This window comes from Lithobates pipiens, unplaced genomic scaffold (genome assembly GCF_037356315.1).
Source record: "Lithobates pipiens isolate NorthernLeopardFrog02 unplaced genomic scaffold, aLitPip1_a1.2 Scaffold_27, whole genome shotgun sequence".
NCBI classification, from domain to species: Eukaryota; Metazoa; Chordata; class Amphibia; order Anura; family Ranidae; genus Lithobates; species Lithobates pipiens.
Genome location: NW_027507788.1, coordinates 158,295,972 through 158,308,340, shown reverse-complemented (window position 1 = coordinate 158,308,340; position 12,369 = coordinate 158,295,972). Strand labels below are relative to the sequence as shown.

Genomic DNA, 12,369 nt, shown 5'->3' with positions numbered 1-12,369 from the left:
GTATATGCAGTAGCATATGTGTGTGTGTGTATATATATCCCCAGAGTGCCCCCCACTTACATCAGGGTCCCCAGAGAGGCTCCCCCTTAAATCAAGGTCCCCAGAGATCCTCCCCCTTAAATCAGGGTCCCCAGAAAGCCCCCCCTCCCCTTGGGGTCCCCTGCAGGTACTCTGGGCTATAGCCCTAAAAGCCACCCCCTAGCGATGCCACTGATGCTGGTGATGAGGGGGTTAACACAGAGCTTAATGATTATGTACTAGATAAAGGGTATCATGAATGTACAAGTCATACATAGAGGGAGGAGAAAGTGAAGGGGTTAATGTACAGGTCATACACAGTGTAAAGAAGGAAATTAAGCAGTTAATGGACAGGATAATGGAAATGAAGGGGTTAATATACAGATCACCATAGAGACAAATTTGCAGGGCATGCTGAGACTTGTAGTTCCACAGCGGTGAGATGTATTTTAGGCTCATCCTGAACATATACACATTAAACAAACTTTACCTTATTTTTATTCTGGAATAATTGCTCATCATTTGGAGAGATTATCTCACTGTTTATTTTTATTTTTTTTATTGACTGCGGGGCTCTTCCTTAACATGACCATTAAGAGCAAAGAGAAAGATCAAGGACCCGCCCACTGGGAAGTTCCTCCACCAACTCCAACTTTGCAGGACCTGCCAGCTCCTCCCTCCTCATGTAGTATTCATTATTTATATACAGGCTCCTCCCCTTCACTAGAGATACACAGAGAGCACATGGCTGGAGGGCGGATCTTAGCTTCAGTTATGTTAACCCTGTACAGTCTGGAATAGAAGGCAGGGTAGTGATTTATGGATGAGTAGATTTAGACAGACTTTATAGGAGTAACAAATTAAAGTAGAACTCCAGATAACACTCTTTGTACAGTTACAGCAAAAGTTCTTTTTTGAGTTTTGTGATAAAGGTTTTACAGAAGTGAATAAAAGCTGATCATTGTAAGCACCCCTGTGCTATTATCAGACTGCATCATACGGTATTGGACATTTTTGTGTTAACATTACAAAGGAATCCAGAAATCTGACCGGATGATAAGGACTCAGCTTCAGTTTATATAAAACATTCCTATTCATTCTATAAACCAAATATTAAGAGATTTCTTATTTCAAAAAACATTTCCTGGTCCATGCAAACAAAGAACAGAAGATAGTTATAAAATGAAAATATTTATTTAGAAAACGATATATACAGTATATAGAAACAGTGATCCAAGCAATATAAAAATCAGGGAAGTGGAACAATAACATCAATTCTAAGATGGGAAAGTAGAAGTGATCTTCCTGACATCTTCTCATCCTGATAGAAATAGTGACAGAAAATTGATTATTTTGTACCAAATCTCAGTCCCATCATGTCATCAGGATGAATTGTGGGGGAGGTCTTGCTCCTGCTGTCCCCGGTGGTTCTGGTTCTCTGGGTTGGACTCCTGACCTTCTCCTGGGCTCTGCTCCATGGTGATGGTGATGTCTCTTGCTTGGGCAGCGGGCAGTGCCAGGCGAGGTGCCCAGAAGTGGAGCTGCCCGTCCTTGGACATGGAGCACAGCACGTCCTCGGGATTCACGTCTTCCGGGAGCTCGGCTTCTCTGCGCCACTCTCTGTATTCCTGGAAGAAGCCGCCATTCTCCGTCTCCCTTTTCTTGTCGGATTTTCCCGCCACGATCAGTCTCCTTCCTTCCGTCCTCACTGTCAGTTCTTCTGGAGAAAACGGACTCACGTCCAGGGAGAGCTCAAAGTTCTCCTTCCCGTCTTTGCCCTCAGTGGGGGATTTGTCTTGGGGGGTGGTGGGGTGTCCGCTCTGAGCCCCCCTCCTCATGTCCGGGTCATTGGCCAGGAGATGGTAAGCCTGGTGGAGGCGCTGCATTCTCCTCTCCATGTCGCTGCTCACGCTCCGCATGTCGTCTTCCAGCTGGCGGAGGATGAGGTGTGTGGCGGTCCAGTGGGGGAGCTCGGGCTGGCGGTAGACATACACAGGACTGTGCGAGGATTGGAGGAGGCTGAGAGGGAACATGTCGCTCTGCTGCTGCTTTTCCTGGAGCTTCTTATCACAGTTCAGCTGGAGGCCGTCTGCCTGTGTGTCAGCGTCTGCTCTCTGCTGCTCGCTGTACTGCAACCTCTGCCAGCCCGACTCCTTTTATACTGCCTGAGACACTTCTGTACCCCTCCATGTGCTCTCCATATATGGAGCCAGGGGGAGGCGCCTGGGGGACACATAATGAATAATACGAGGCGGGGCCAGGAACTTCTGAGTGACGGCTGGAACTCTGTACTCCGTGCTGGAGAGTGCTGGAGAATTCTGAGATATATCTATGATTTTTATTTTTCCTTGCATACCTCCCTCGGATCTACAGCGACTTTACTTTCAAGTGCACTTGCAGTGCAAAGTGGATTTTCCTTTAGTAAATAACCCCCATTATGTAGATTAGAACAATGTATATATTGTATATATGGATCAGATACACACGGTGAAGCTGATCTCTAGGACAGACAATATACACAGCATTTTAACCCTTTCCTAACAGCTGAGCACTGCTGGGAAGTCCCTTTATTTTGTACAAACAACATTTTTTTAGCCATTGATGGTGAGACCTTCCTGGGAAATAATGGAGAGATCATCCGATTCAGAATTCTCCATGTGGGACTTTATCCAATGAAATGCCACACATTAACCACGTGTCTATCTGCATTTATGAACACCATGGTAGACAAGTGGTTACATCAAGCACACAGCTGCTTCGGCATCTTTGTGCTTGACACCGGCTTTAAAAGCTGGCAAACAGATTTCCAATAAAAGTGATCAGGTGGCTCCCGCAATTGTTCCCAGGCTCCCCTATGCCACCAGTGTGCCTGGGAGTGTAGGTAACAGTATGTATATTGGAACTCAATGAACATCTATTCCCAGAGAACTCCTACAAGCAATAACCACAGAAGCAATGTGTAATAAATTACTTCCACAGTCATAGCTACTAAAAAAAGTTTGCTTTGGGATTTATTTTGTCCCTTAGAAGCTCCTATAGCAGCCATGTCAGCATTTAATACTGTTGATAAATTTGTTGCAAATCCTGTACTACCCACAACAAAAGGATTACAAAGATAATTGTAGAAAATGGGGAATGCTTCCCCAAAAATTGTATTTTTAGGCAGCAGAATTGTGGATCGAGTCGACAATATATATTACAAATATATTGTTACAAAGATAATTGTAAAATGGGTCTGTAGCTAGAGCAATCACAATGATTTGGGCTGGTGTGCTGGACAACCTGTTATCAAAAAAAACTCCAAAAATGATTGGCTAAAATGCATAGCATTTTAATGGACGTTTAAACATGCATAAATGTACATCAACTCACATTAGCATGCGCATAAAATGGATGGAAATGTGTATTCATTTTCCCTGCATTTTACTGGAAGTCAGCGTCACCTATAAAGAATTTTCAGTACCATAATTTTTGTGATTCCATAAGCATGCGCAAGACTTGACATGTTTTGTATCCATTTACTTGAAACAAACCCATCTTTTATATTTTGCCAAAAAACTCAGTATAATATTGTATATGTTTGTACTAAAATAAATTTGAGCGTATTATTTTCTGAAGATAAAAGTATGATAAATAACTGCACAAATATCGTGCAATATAAAAATTGCAACTGCCACCATTTTATTCTCCAGGGTCTCTGCTTTCAGAAATTATATACTTCTTGAGGGTAAATTCTAGCCAAAAAATGCAGATTTTAATGTGTGCAGAAAGTTAAAAAATTGCCTGAGTAGACAAGTGGTTAAAGTATAATTGTAAAAAACATTTTAGGCTGATCCTATGCTCATCTGTGGCTGTCAGGCACTATTGTTCACTCTCACTGTCCATAATCAAATAAACACAGAAGCGTTTTAACTACCTGTATGTACACTATAAAGCTGGCCATACATTAATCATTTTTTTGTTCAACCAGAAGGTTGAATGATAAAAAAGGGACCCAATTCCCCTATCCACATTAATGGGTAAACTGCAATATGTTACTGTTTTGTTTTTTGATTCAGATTCAGACTTTTAATTAAACACAAATGCAAAAGCAGCAAAGTAAAACTACAGTTTAAAACTGTAGTTATATAATGTTTGGCTGAGTGCGTCTTCCAGAAATATACAACTACAGAGGAGACTGGGATGATATAACAAAACCATAAAGTACAGATGAATAGAGAGAAGATCTCTGCAGTATAAAGAATTCTCCAGCAATCTCCAGCTGTCACCTTGCTCCCGCCCACTAGTGTTGTAATCCTCCAGGTTTAGGTTGGCCCCTCCCCCTCCTCCTCCTATCTCAGAATTCTCCAGCACTCTCCAGAACAGAGTACAGAGTTCCAGCCGTCACTCAGAAGTTCCTGACCCCGCCTCGTATTATTCATGATGTGTCCCCCCAGGCCCCTCCCCCTGGCTCCATATATGGAGAGCACATGGAGGGGTACAGAAGTGTCTCAGGCAGTATAAAAGGAACCGGGCTGGCAGAGGTTGCAGTACAGCGAGCAGCAGAGAGCAGACGCTGACACACAGGCAGACGGCCTCCAGCTGAACTGTGACAAGAAGCTCCAGGAAAAGCAGCAGCAGAGCGACATGTTCCCTCTCAGCCTCCTCCAGTCCTCGCACAGTCCTGTGTATGTCTACCGCCAGCCCGAGCTCCCCCACTGGACCGCCACACACCTCATCCTCCGCCAGCTGGAAGACGACATGCGGAGCGTGAGCAGCGACATGGAGAGGAGAATGCAGCGCCTCCACCAGGCTTACCATCTCTTGGCCAATGACCTGGACATGAGGAGGGGGAGGGGGGCTCAGAGCGGACACCCCACCGCCCCCCAAGGCAAATCCCCCACCGAGGGCAAAGACGGGAAGGAGAACTTTGAGCTCTCCCTGGATGTGAGTCCGTTTTCTCCAGAAGAACTGACAGTGAGGACGGAAGGAAGGAGACTGATCGTGGCGGGAAAATCCGACAAGAAAAGGGAGACGGAGAATGGCGGCTTCTTCCAGGAATACAGAGAGTGGCGCAGAGAAGCCGAGCTCCCGGAAGACGTGAATCCCGAGGACGTGCTGTGCTCCATGTCCAAGGACGGGCGGCTCCACTTCTGGGCACCTTGCCTGGCACTGCCCGCTGCCCAAGCAAGAGACATCACCATCACCATGGAGCAGAGCCCAGGAGAAGGTCAGGAGTCCAACCCGGAGAACCAGAACCACCGGGGACAGCAGGAGCAAGACCTCCCCCACAATTCTTCCTGATGACATGATGGGACTGAGATTTGGCTTCATCCCAAATCACATTCTTCCATTTCATTCTATTCTATTTTTTTTTTACAAACTTTTTTTTATTGAGGTTAAATTGTGGTACAATTAGACCCCTTTCACACTGGGGCGTTCTTCGGGTGTTTTTTAGGCGCTTTAGCGTTAAAAAAAATGCCTGTAAAACTCTTGAAAGAAGCCGCAACTGCATTCCCAATGTAAAAGCCCGAGTGCTTTCACACTGAGATCCTTTTCACATTGGGGCATTTTTCAGGCAATTTAGCTTTAAAAAAAGCGCCTGTAAAGCGCCTGAAAGAAGCTGCAACTGCAATCCCAATGTAAAAGCCCAAGTGCTTTCACACTGAGGCGCCACGTTAGCGGGGCGTCAAAAAAGTCCTGCAAGCAGCTTCTTTGCAGCGCTTTTGGAGCGGTCAATACACTGCTCCTAAAGCGCCCCTTCCCATTGAAATCAATGGGAAGCGCCTGCAAAATGCCTAAAAAGTGCTTTTGGCAGCAGCACTTTGTGGGCGCTTTTAATCCTTTATTTGGCCACTAGCAGGGGTTAAAAGCGCCCCCAATAGCGCTTGAAAAACGCTGGGACAGCACTGCTAGTTTAAGCGGCGCTTTACAATCGTTTTTCGGGCGCTGAAAGGGCTCTTAACGCACTTGGGCTTTCACATTGGGATTGCAGATGAGGCTTCTTTTAAGTGCTTTACAGGCGATTTTTTTATCGCTAAAGCGCCTGAAAAACGCCCCAGTGTGAAAGGGGTCTAAGAGGTTTTAATTACAGTAAAATGAACATATAAAAGTTATTCAGTTATATAATTATTGGAAAATAGACAAGTAGAAAATATATTGATACAATCGATCAAGGGTTTTGTATAAATAAATGTCTATACAGTACTGTAAAGAATATATATATATATAAAATGAAAACACAAATATAGAAATATCAATTTGAATTAATATCTCTATTCAATTGTTTGCATTTCTGAACAATACATTTCCATGTGAGAACCAAGAATCCCATTTTGTATTATAAAATTGTATAGATTTGTATAATAAGTGGAAGATTTTTTCCATCTGGTTAATGGAACTAATTCTTGTTTTTACTTCATTTATCGGAATTGAGGGAGATTTCCAGTGTAGGCTATGAGCTAATGAACTGCTACACATATGGCGTAGTCCTTTAATTTTAGTGAATAATAGACGGTTATGAATTGTGAGATTTTATTTTATTCTATTCAATCTATTCCCACCCTGAGAGGTAACTTTATTTTATAATTAACTCTTATTTTGGTCTTATTTGTTTTATACAATCTCTTCTTTTGTTTTGTAACATATTTTTTAAATAAATGTTTAGATTCTAATGATATTGTCTGTTTTGATTTGTATGAAGTCGTATGATGGGTTATGAGATGTTTGTATTCTATGTAGAGGTGTTAGAATACAAATGATAAATATTAAAGTGGAACTTCAGCCAAATCTTTTTTTATTTTTATTTTTTTTTGCTTAATGGGGAAAATCTGTAAGGTTTTCTTGCCTCATTTGACTATGTTGGAAACATTTCTTCTCTCGTTATTCTCCATGAATATCTGTCAAAGGAATAGTAAGTGAGGGGACACAGACATTGTTAAAAACCTGACAGACTTTCCAACCCTTCCCCATAACAATAAAAAGAAAGAAAACATTCCAACTTTAACTTGTGTACCAGTCTGTATATCCCCCATTTATTACCAGGCCACTTTTCAGTGCAGTGATAGTTTGACTGACAATTGCATGGTCATGCAGGACTGTACCAAAATATATATATATATATATATATATATATATATATATATATAGAGAGAGAGAGAGAGAGAGAGAGAGAGAGAGAGATTATTTTTTTGAGAAACATAAAGCATTCTTTTCGTGATATTAACCTCCTTAGCGGTAATCCCGAGTCTGGCTCGGGTTGGAATTTTAATTACAATAGCGGTAACCCCGAGCCAGACTCGGGCTTGCACCGCTCGATGCAGGGGAGGACACAGGTAACGTTACTTACCTTGTCCCCTGGATCCAGCGATGTCCGCCGCGCTGTGTGACCGAGCCGTCCTGCGCTCGATTCACAGTGCCGAATGCCGCCGAGCTCCGTTCCCTGCGACGTTACGGCGCACGGGAGCGAAGAACGGCGGCAAATTCAAAAATGTAAAAAGGCACAAAACACACACAGCACTGTAATCTTACAGATTACAGTGCTGTAGTAAAAAATACACACCCCCTTTGTCCCTAGTGGTTTGTGCAATGCCCTGCATGCACTTTTATATTATAAATACTGTTTTTTACTGCTTGGAATTTGGAGATTGTCCATAGCAACCAAAACATGTCCCTTTTTCATTTTTTTTTGGATTTGATTACATTATTGAATAATTTTTATTATTCTTTATTATATTATAAACTTTATCATACCCGGGATGTCCGCTAGACTCTGGTTTGAAGAGATTTCAGAGCGTTATTCCTAAGAATTACAGGACTACAAAATAAAAGCCAGATTTCCATGCAAAATAATTGTACCGCTTTCAGCACCTTATTCCAGACTGAATCATACCGCCAGGGAGGTTAAATATACTTTTGGTTTTTAATCTTTTAACTGTATAAGTGAAAAAAAGGTGATAATTTTTGAAAAACTTTTTTATTTTAAGTTTCTATTTTAAGTTTCTCTTATAAAAAATATGCCAAATGATGTCTTTTTGGAAGGCAAACACCCCAAAGTAATCGCAATTGAAATGAAAATACATGCTGGTCAGAGGCGCTGCTAGGTCTACAAAAGATGTGGGGCTAGAGCCCATAGAAGCATAGTAAAGAAAGTCATATGCTTGGGCGGGCATACACATGTATATGCAGTAGCATATGTGTGTGTGTGTATATATATCCCCAGAGTGCCCCCCACTTACATCAGGGTCCCCAGAGAGGCTCCCCCTTAAATCAGGGTCCCCAGAGATCCCCCCTTAAATCAGGGTCCCCAGAGAGCCTCCCCCTTAAACCAGGGTCCCCAGAAAGCCCCCCCTCCCCTTGGTGTCCCCTGCAGGTGCTCTGGGCTATAGCCCTAAAAGCCACCCCCTAGCGATGCCACTGATGCTTGTGATGAGGGGGTTAAAACATGGAGCTTAATGATTGTGCACTAGATAAAGTGTATCATGAATGTACAAGTCCTACATAGAGGGAGGAGAAAGTGAAGGGGTTAATGTACAGGCCATACACAGTGTAAAGATGGAAATTAAGCAGTTAATGGACAGGATAACGGAAATGAAGGGGTTAATATACAGATCACCATAGAGACACGTTTGCAGGGCATGCTGAGACTTGTAGTTCCACAGCGGTGAGATGTATTTCAGGCTTATCCTGAACATATACACATTAAACAAACTTTACCTTATTTTTACTCTGGAATAATTGCTCATCATTTGGAGAGATTATCTCACTGTTTATTTTTATTTTTTTATTGACTGCGGGGCTCTTCCTTAACATGACCATTAAGAACAAAGAGAAAGATCAAGGATCCGCCCACTGGGATGTTCCTCCGCCATCTCCAACTTTGCAGGACCTCCCTCTTTGTGTATTATTCATTATTTATATACAGGCTCCTTCCCTTCACTAGAGATACACAGAGAGCACATGGCTGGAGGGCGGATCTTAGCTTCATTGATATTAACCCTGTACAGTCTGGAATAGAAGGCTGGGTAGTGATTTATGGATGAGTAGATTTAGACAGACTTTATATGAGTAACAAATTTTAGTAGAACTTCAGATAACACTCTTTGTACAGTTACAGCAACAGTTGTTTTTTGAGTTTTGTGATAAAGGTTTTACAGAAGTGAATAAAAGCTGATCATTGTAAGCACCCCTGTGCTATTATCAGACTGCATCATACAGTATTAGATATTTTTGTGTTAACATTACAAAGGAATCCAGAAATCTGACCGGATGATAAGGACTCAGCTTCAGTTTACATAAAACATTCCTATTCATTCTATAAACCAAATATTAAGAGATTTCTTATTTCAAAAAACATTTTCTAAAGCATGCAAACAAAGAACAGAAGATAGTTATAAAATGAAAATATTTATTTAGAAAACGATATATACAGTATATAGAAACAATGATCCAAGCAATATAAAAATCAGGGAAGTGGAACAATAACATCAATTCTAAGATGGCAAAGTAGAAGTGATCTTCCTGACATCTTCTCATCCTGATAGAAATAGTGACAGAAAATCGATTATTTTGTACCAAATCTCAGTCCCATCATGTCATCAGGATGAATTGTGGGGGAGGTCTTGCTCCTGCTGTCCCCGGTGGTTCTGGTTCTCTGGGTTGGACTCCTGACCTTCTCCTGGGTTCTGCTCCATGGTGATGGTCATGTCTCTTCCCTGGGCACTGGGCAGTGGCAGGCGAGGTGCCCAGAAGTGGAGCCGCCCGTCCTTGGACATAGAGCACAGCACGTCCTCGGGATTCACGTCTTCTGGGAGCTCGGCTTCTCTGCGCCACTCTCTGTATTCCTGGAAGAAGCCGCCATTCTCCGTCTCCCTTTTCTTGTCGGATTTTCCCGCCACAATCAGTCTCCTTCCTTCCGTCCTCACTGTCAGTTCTTCTGGAGAAAACGGACTCACATCCAGGGAGAGCTCAAAGTTCTCCTTCCCGTCTTTGCCCTCGGTGGGGGATTTGTCTTGGGGGGCGGTGGGGTGTCCGCTCTGAGCCCCCCTCCCCCTCCTCATGTCCGGGTCATTGGCCAGGAGATGGTAAGCCTGGTGGAAGCTCTGCTGATTTTATCATCCAATCATGTGCAAGCTAAAATGCTGGTTTTATTTTTCCTTGCATGTCCCCCTCGGATCTACAGCAACTTTACTTCCAAGTGCACTTGCAGTGCAAAGTGGATTTTCCTTTAGTAAATAACCCCCATTATGTAGATTAGAACAATGTATATATTGTATATATAGATCAGATACACACGGTGAAGCTGATCTCTAGGACAGACAATATACACAGCATTTTAACCCTTTCCTAACAGCTGAGCACTGCTGGGAAGTCCCTTTATTTTGTACAAACAACATTTTTTTAGCCATTGATGGTGAGACCTTCCTGGGAAATAATGGAGAGATCATCCGATTCAGAATTCTCCATGTGGGACTTTATCCAATGAAATGCCACACATTAACCACGTGTCTATCTGCATTTATGAACACCATGGTAGACAAGTGGTTACATCAAGCACACAGCTGCTTCGGCATCTTTGTGCTTGACACCGGCTTTAAAAGCTGGCAAACAGATTTCCAATAAAAGTGATCAGGTGGCTCCCGCAATTGTTCCCAGGCTCCCCTATGCCACCTGGGAGAGACCATCCCATTCAGAATTCTACATGTGGGACTTTATCCAATGAAGTGGCACACATTAACCACGTGTCTACAAAGGTGCATTTATGAACACCATGGTAGACAAGTGGTTACATCAAGTACACAGGTACTTCGGCATCTCTGTGCTTGATACCGGCTTTAAAAGATGGCAAACAGCTTTCCAATAAAAGTGATCAGGTGGCTGCCGCAGTTTTTCCCAGGCTCCGCCTATGGCACGAGTGTGCCTGGGAGTGTAGGTAACGGTATGTATAATGGAACTCAATGAACATCTATTCCCAGAGAAGTCCTGCAAGCAATAACCACGGGAGCAATGTGTAATAAATTACTTCCACAGTCACAGCTACTAAAATAAAGTTTGCTTTGGGATTTATTTTGTCCCTTAGAAGCTCCTATAGCAGCCATGTCAGCATTTAATCTCCCTGGCGGTTAACCAGAGTCTGGCTCGGGTTGGGATTTTGCTAATACAAGCGGTAACCCCGAGCCAGACTCGGGATCGCACCGCTGGATGCAGGGAGGACACAGGGAGAGTTACTTACCTTGTCCCCTGGATCCAGCGATGTCCCCCGCGCTGTGTGATCGAGCTGTCCTCCGCTTGATTCACAGTGCCGAATGCCACCGAGCTCCATTCCCTGTGACGTTACGGCGCACGGGAGCGGAGATCGGCGCCAAATTCAAAAAAGTAAAAAGACACAAAACACACACAGTACTGTAATCTTACAGATTACAGTACTGTATTAAAAAAAATCACACACTCCCTTTGTCCCTAGCTGTCTGTGCAGTGCCCTGCATGCACTTTTATATTATAAATACTGTTTTTTTCTGCCTGAAATTTGGAGATTGTCCATAGCAACCAGAAAGTGTCCCTTTTTCAGTGTTTTAGGATTTGATTACATTATTGAATAATTTTATTATTCTTTATTATATTATAAACTTTATCACACCCGGGATGTCTGCTAGACTCTGGTTTGAACAGATTTAAGTGAGTTATTCCTAAGAATTACAGGACTACAATATAAAACGGCAAATTTCCATGCAAAATAATTGTACCGCTTTCAGCACCTAAAACCAGAATGAATCATACCGCCAGGGAGGTTAATACTGTTGATGAATTTGTTGCAAATCCTGTACAGCCCACAATAAATGGTTTACAAAGATAATTGTAAAACGGGCGTGTAGCTAGAGCAATCACAATCATTCTGGTTGGTGTGCTGGACAACCTGTTACCGAAAAAACACTCTAAAAATGAATGTCTAAAATGCACGTTAAAACATGCATCAACGCACATCAACACACATTAGCATGCGCATAAAATGGATGGAAATGTGTATTCATTTTCCCTGCATTTTACTGCAAGTCAGCGTCACCTATAGAGAATTTTCAGTACCGTCATTTTTGTAATTCCATAAGCATGCGCAAGACTTGACATGTTTGGTATCCATTTACTTGAAACAACCCATCTTTTATATTTTGCCAAAAAACTCAGTATAATATTGTATTTGTTTGTACTAAAATAAATTTGAGCGTATTATTTTCTGAAGATAAAAGTTTGATAAATAACTGCACAAATATCGTGCAATATAAAAATTGCAACTGCCACCATTTTATTCTCCAGGGTCTCTGCTTTCAGAAAAAATAGACTTCTGGAGGGTAAAAAATGCAGATTTTAATGTGAGCAGAA

General features: G+C 42.4%; 2 protein-coding genes and 1 pseudogene across 2 annotated transcripts; 1 reads left to right on the top strand and 2 right to left on the bottom strand.

Moving 5' to 3' along the window:
- Positions 1 to 1,189: 1,189 nt before the first annotated feature.
- On the bottom strand, positions 1,190 to 2,269 carry LOC143934286 (heat shock protein 30C-like; annotated as a pseudogene).
- A 2,245-nt stretch (positions 2,270 to 4,514) lies between these two features.
- Positions 4,515 to 6,697, top strand: LOC143934287 (heat shock protein 30C-like). Its single transcript, XM_077457753.1, has one exon. It carries the CDS (start codon positions 4,645 to 4,647, stop codon positions 5,299 to 5,301), a length of 657 nt encoding a protein of 218 aa, XP_077313879.1. The 5' UTR covers positions 4,515 to 4,644; the 3' UTR covers positions 5,302 to 6,697.
- Positions 6,698 to 9,447: 2,750 nt separating this feature from the next.
- LOC143932996 (heat shock protein 30C-like) lies at positions 9,448 to 12,081 on the bottom strand. The gene is made up of 2 exons (XM_077455916.1): positions 12,076 to 12,081; positions 9,448 to 10,100 (listed from the first exon to the last, which is right to left on the bottom strand). The coding sequence occupies exons 1-2, from the start codon at positions 12,079 to 12,081 to the stop codon at positions 9,594 to 9,596; spliced, it is 513 nt and encodes a 170-aa protein (XP_077312042.1). The 3' UTR covers positions 9,448 to 9,593.
- Between the last annotated feature and the right edge of the window lie 288 nt (positions 12,082 to 12,369).